Source organism: Danio aesculapii, chromosome 16 (assembly GCF_903798145.1).
Source record: "Danio aesculapii chromosome 16, fDanAes4.1, whole genome shotgun sequence".
Lineage (NCBI taxonomy): Eukaryota > Metazoa > Chordata > Actinopteri > Cypriniformes > Danionidae > Danio > Danio aesculapii.
In genome coordinates this window covers 38,177,092-38,183,091 of record NC_079450.1, presented here as the reverse complement: position 1 = coordinate 38,183,091, position 6,000 = coordinate 38,177,092, and the positions used below count along the sequence as shown (strand labels likewise).

Sequence of the window (6,000 nt, the reverse complement as noted above, 5' to 3'; positions counted from 1 at the left end):
GCAAGCCACACACACAAACGCACACATTATGCAACAAGAACAATGTTTCTTTGATTCAATCTCTCATGTGACTGCTGTATTTGAACCACAAACTGATGGCTTTGTCTACATAAATGACAACATACTTGAATTAATCTTATATAGGCATCACATGTCTGACAATGAGTAATCTGAAAAAGAATGGATTACATAAACATGGCTTTTTATTGCAAGCATAAAAGCCAATATGCCTACTCATCACTTCCCCCTGATGAGGGGTCGAAGGAGCAACAGACGTGAATGCTTGAGCGGGGAGGAGGGAAATTAAAAACAGACTGCATGACTAAGACTGAACCCGGGAAGGCCGTGCATTGAGTACTGATAAAGAGAGGAGAGAAAGAGGGGGAGTGCATGCTGTTAAATGAGGTAAAGGGGTGGAGAGCGTTAAAGAGAGCGAGGAGAGAGACTGAACTGCCAGGACTTTCACTTTCAGAGTGCAAACAGCTTCCACACTGTCTCTGCTCCTTCAGGACGGATCAAATGTTCTGCTCTCAAGCCTGCCAGCTAGAAACCAAAGCCTCCAAGCAAGGTGACTGGAAAGGAAGAAGGAAAGCACGAGGAGTAAAAGAAACAGGAAACTAAAATCCCATAGGAAACAGAGGAATAGCTTGGTATCCATTAGAAATCTTTTTTTCCCCATCTGAAGATTGGGAATTTCCAAATGTCTGTCTGGGATTGAGCCAGTGGGACTGAAAGGAGAGTAACTGTCAATGAGGAACAGGGAAGAAAGTGCAGCAGTTGGAGAAAAAGGAGACGTGGGTTAGGATTTATTGAAAGAGACGGCTGGGAAAGCCACTGAGATTGAGTTTCTTCCATAACTTTGGTGCAGCAATCTGTCGTGCAGTAGGACTCGGTTCTAAAGAACATGGGGAATATGGCCCACATTGGCCGGTAGAAGCATGTCACCAACAGGTAACGCGATTCGCGTGCTTTATTGACGATTAAATGATGTGCACGTTAAAATTTATATTTTATCAGGCTCTGCGTATGGTGTTTGCGATATTTACTGTATTAAATGATTGTCTGGTTTGATAATATTGGGGCTTTTAACGCTGTGGTGCACACGTTGTTTACCTTTGCCTTTCAGTGCTGCTACTTCTATCAATATTGACTGTTCAAGGAAGTGGGTGCGATGATTTTATGAAGACGACGATCGGAAATCTGCAGGACTCCGTAAACATTGAAAGAACGACCGGATTTGTAAGTTTCGCATTTTTAATAATGCCTATTTGCTTGCTAGAAAGATTTACTGACCTTATTATTGCTCTGTCGTTTTGATAATCGATGAGAAGCACATGCATCGGAGGTTTGAGCTTTGGCTTAGTTAAAGGATGTGCAATTTGACGTTTTAATATATATTCTGCAGCCAGAAGTGTTCCCGAAGAACTACGCCGTGTCTCACTATTTCAACGACAGCGCGCTGTGCAATGAGCCGGTAAGAATGACAGTTCAACACGGGCCAGTGACGTGATGATGCACGTTTTATTTGCATGATCTTTTTCTATGTTTGTCAAACGTGTAATACAAATGCACTTCAGTTGCATGCAAAATTTACAAACGTATTTAGATTTCTGAATTATTGGGGCCTAGGGTCAAAAACAGTTGTCAATGAGGATTATTCCGTGTAAGCATGTTAATCCAAATTACAGAAAAGAAAAGCATTTAAAAATTTGCTCGTAGTAAAATTCAAATTCTTAACTCAGCACACAAATGAACACAGGCCTATTTGCGGTCAAATATGTCTATTAAAGATTTATCTCTCTTCGTTGAAAGTTTATTCACAACAAAATGCCTAATTAATATCTTCTGAAGAGACATGCTTATTGTAGTATGAACAAATATAATTATCCAATTATAAACCGAGATAAACAAACACTAGCAAAAGCTCAAAAATAACCACTTGTTCTTGCGAGGATGAAACATGCTGTGCCACAATGAACCTCATTGGTTCTCATGCATCAAGCAAGCACAGCTATCTGAACGCTGTAAACATTGTTTACCGATCTATAGTTAAATGTGTATAAAATAGAAACTGTATGTGATTGAATATAAGATTGTGTCTCTTCTGAAGACCTGGATTAAGTCACTCTTGTAGATTTATCTTTTGATTTAATTATGGATGTTTTAACACTAAAACGGCCGGAGGTCGCTGTATACCTAAAAGACAGAGCGGATAAATTTTGTCCAGCAGCAATTTTGTTTAGATAATGCTAAAAAAATCAAACATTCTATTTCACTGTTTTTCACCACTGTTAACAAAAAGTGTCTAGACTCATGAAATTATTATTTCAGGATAACAAGATTATTTTTAGTAGGTTAAAATATCTAAATTTGAGCCATCAATCTCTAATGCATAACTTATTTCTCCAGACTTTCCATCATTCATTGCATTTACACTACAAATCGCCTTCTTTTAGTCATTGTGACTTTTATTCATTTATTATAACCAATAGTTCAGTGAGTGAAATTGAAAGTAAAAGTCACTGGTGAGTAATTTCAAACATAAGCAGTGCATAAATACAAGCATTTTTTATAGTGGGTAAATTTGACCCACGCTGGTGCTTTTAGGTGTAAATGTACCACTGTTTCATCTATTTTTATCTAAACATTTTTTAATATCTGGGAATTGTAAATAAGGCAATTTTAGTAAAAGTCAATGACTGAGAGGCTTGAATGTTTTGTTGAAGATCTGTTATGTACATTTGAATAACAGTGTTGGGTAAAATTGACCCCATGGCGGTTCTAGTGTTAAAGCACTGGAGTTGAAGGTGTGGACATATCTCTGCAATTTGATTCAAAATATCTTCATTTGTGTTCTGATGATGAGCAGGAAGGGTGACAAAATGACAAGAATATAAGTATTATGCAATAAATTGTAACCCCACATTTAATTTTCTTTGTTATTTTGAGTCATTAAAGTAAAATAATTTATAGAAATTTTACAAATATTTTCACAGATGCATAATACAATTTCTTCAACAAGGATGTTTTTAAAGTTGTAATCTCTTGTAGGGGCGACACAGGTGCTCAGTGGTTTGCACTTTCGCCTCACAGCAAGAAGGTCACTGGTTTGATCCCCGACTGGGCCAGTTGGCATTTCTGAGTTTGCATGTTCTCCCCGTGTTTGCGTGGTTTCCCCCACAGTCCAAAGACATGCGGTATAGGTGAATTGAATAAAATAAATTGGCTGTAGTGTGTGTATGTGAATGAGTGTGCATGAATGTTTTTCAGTACTGGGTTGCAGCTGAAAGGGCATCTGCTGTGTAAAACATATGCTGTATAAGTTGGCGGTATATTCCGCTGTGGCGACCGCTGATGAATAAAGAGACTAAGCCGAAGGAAGATGAATGACTGAATAATCTCCTGTATTTGTCACTGACCCATTTTTCTCACCTTGACTGTTTTTATTCATTCATTCATTTTCTTTTTGGCTTAGTCCGTTTATTAATCTGGGGTCGCCCCAGCGGAATGAACCACCAACTTATCCAGCATATGTTTTACGCAGCGGATGCCCTTCCAGCTGCAACCCATCTCTGGGAAACATCCAAACACACTCATTCACACTCATACACTACGGTCAATTTAGCCTACCCAATTTACCTGTACCGCATGTCTTTGAACTGAGGGAAACCGCTGTACCCGGAGGAAACCCACGCAAACGTAGGGAGAACATGCAAACTCCACACAGAAACGCCAACTGACCCAGCCGAGGCTCGAACCAGCGAACTTCTTGCTGTGAGGCGACAGCACTACCTACTGCGCCAACACGGCGCCGACTGTTTTTATAAACTTTATCAAATACAGAGCCCTAATTTTGAGTTTATGTGTCTGTCTGTGTGTGAGTGTAGTGTTGTGTGTTCAGTGCTGCTGCAATCCTGTCACATTCCTGGCTTCAGCTCCTCCAGCACCTCAACAGAGTTCACCTCAAATACGCGTTCATCAGCGAGCTGACACACACATTGGACAACATAGCAAAAGAGGTACTGTCATATATAAATTCTATGCACATTTGTATTCCGCTTTTATCCTCCCATAACCATAGCAGATTTCCATATGCTGTAGCAATAAACTTTTCATTATTGAGAAATCTTGTACTCAATGTTACTTGTAATCTTTTGTAAACAGAAAATCCTGGAACGTCCAGATCTCTCTGCTTTCCCATCTGTTGAGTCATCACCTGAAGGTCTTCTCTTCTCAACCTCATCCCTCTTCACACGATGGCTCAATTTGGATTGTGCTTTCGGAGAGCATCCCTGTATCTTCCCCACACCAAGTGAAGCTGTTCAAGTAAATCCGGCGTTAGAGGAGGAAGAGAAAGTGGAGAATCACGAAACGGTGGATGAGCAGCGGCCTCTGAAAGAAGGAAAGACTAGTAAAATTCACCACGATCCGACCAACGCCTATGCAGAGTCACGTTCTCCAAGTTTCTCTCACTGGACTGTATCTGTTCTGTGGATAACATTAAGACTGATCTGGTGAAAGTCGAGAAATCAGTTTTAAATGTGCCACAAAATTTATCCAGAAGGAGGCTTCACTTTGAAAGGACAGCTGATGTGTATGTCTTCTCGATTCAGTTTGGAAGCTAATTCACTTTACACTGCTAAAAAGGCTTAGCACTTGCATGAGAATTCTGGATACAGTGTCTCAACTTTTGGATGCGGTTATGGATCCATCTCTGTGGAAAAGGGAGGATTTGCAAACAGACATGTCCAATATGATGGTCAATTTTACCTGTACTTTTCACGCTCGTGTGTTTTTTTTTTCTGCATCACGTCTGCACTGATTGTATCTATCATTTCCAAGTGTTTCTGAATTGTGAATTATGTGTCATTCGTAATATTTCAGGTAAAACCTGTCGACTGAATGTTTTAACAATGAATGTAGTGAAAAAGCGAACTATACATGAAGCCAAAAGTATCCGCTTATCGCTCAGTGTTTAAGAGGAAACAACAAAACTTATATACTACAGTAAATTCAAGCCATATGAAACTGTAAAACTGTAGCATAGGAACCACAGCACCAATGTCAGCTTTTGCAGGCTGCTTTGTGAAATGAAAAGAAAAAGGTTACAAAAGTCATGTTTACAAGTATCCCTGTAGAGAAGGTTACTACTACAAACCCGTTTTACTCAAACGAATTTAACAATCCGTCTGTTGTTGATGTACATGTGTTGTCTGTTTTTACCTGTAGATTTTTATACATAAATAAATTCTTAAAAGTGAACGCAGTGTGTGCATGAGCTGAATATTGATCACAGTTGTTTTTGATCCAGACTATGCACTTTTGTTTGTCAGAGTGGATTGTGTATGAGGACTTTCTCTAGTGGCAGATGGATGGAGGGACTTGCAGATGATGGTACAAACAACAAGACGCCACAGAGACCTTTTGTTCACACAATTTTGCAGTCTTGCCACAGTATAGCCTACAGCTACAGCTGGGACATCACAAAAACATGCATAAAACACAACCCTAATCTTTTTTTATTAGCCTATACCAAAAGTGTAACCATATTTTTGGTGGTATTATTATCATTTGTAGAATAAAATGCAGTAAATTGCAGTCAATTTACAAACACCATGGCTAAACGGGTTACTTTTTTGTAAGACAATTGTCCAGTCAGCAAACAATAAATGAAATTTTATTGTTGAAAACACATTACTTTTGTTCCTAAATTTGCAGGGCTTGTTATGTACAAATGTACATGTGTTATGTATTAGCACAATTTAGTCAAACCACATGAAAACTAGCAGACCAAGCCTCTGTAACAGCTTAAACCACACACACACACACACACACACACACACACACACACACACACACACACACACACACACACACACACACACACACACACACACACACAAACACACACAATTTATTTACAGATTTTAGTTAACATATACTTTTTACATACTTTTTATGTATTATTAAATGGCATTAAATTACATTAAAAGATGTAAT

The 6,000-nt window shown here is 38.9% G+C and overlaps 1 protein-coding gene across 1 annotated transcript; it reads left to right on the top strand.

The window, feature by feature from the left end:
* The first annotated feature begins 316 nt into the window (after positions 1 to 316).
* Positions 317 to 5,262, top strand: zgc:174888 (uncharacterized protein LOC558116 homolog). Its single transcript, XM_056476004.1, has 5 exons — positions 317 to 951; positions 1,127 to 1,239; positions 1,406 to 1,474; positions 3,888 to 4,019; positions 4,165 to 5,262. Exons 1-5 carry the CDS (start codon positions 939 to 941, stop codon positions 4,516 to 4,518), a joined length of 681 nt encoding a protein of 226 aa, XP_056331979.1. The 5' UTR covers positions 317 to 938; the 3' UTR covers positions 4,519 to 5,262.
* The last annotated feature ends 738 nt before the right edge of the window (positions 5,263 to 6,000 follow it).

Excerpts from the sequence above, each read along its gene's own strand:
- zgc:174888 (XM_056476004.1), top strand. Across the intron at positions 1,475-3,887 it reads GCGCGCTGTGCAATGAGCCG|TGTTGTGTGTTCAGTGCTGC; the intron begins GTAAGAATGACA and ends GTGTGAGTGTAG. Across the intron at positions 4,020-4,164 it reads TGGACAACATAGCAAAAGAG|AAAATCCTGGAACGTCCAGA; the intron begins GTACTGTCATAT and ends TTTTGTAAACAG.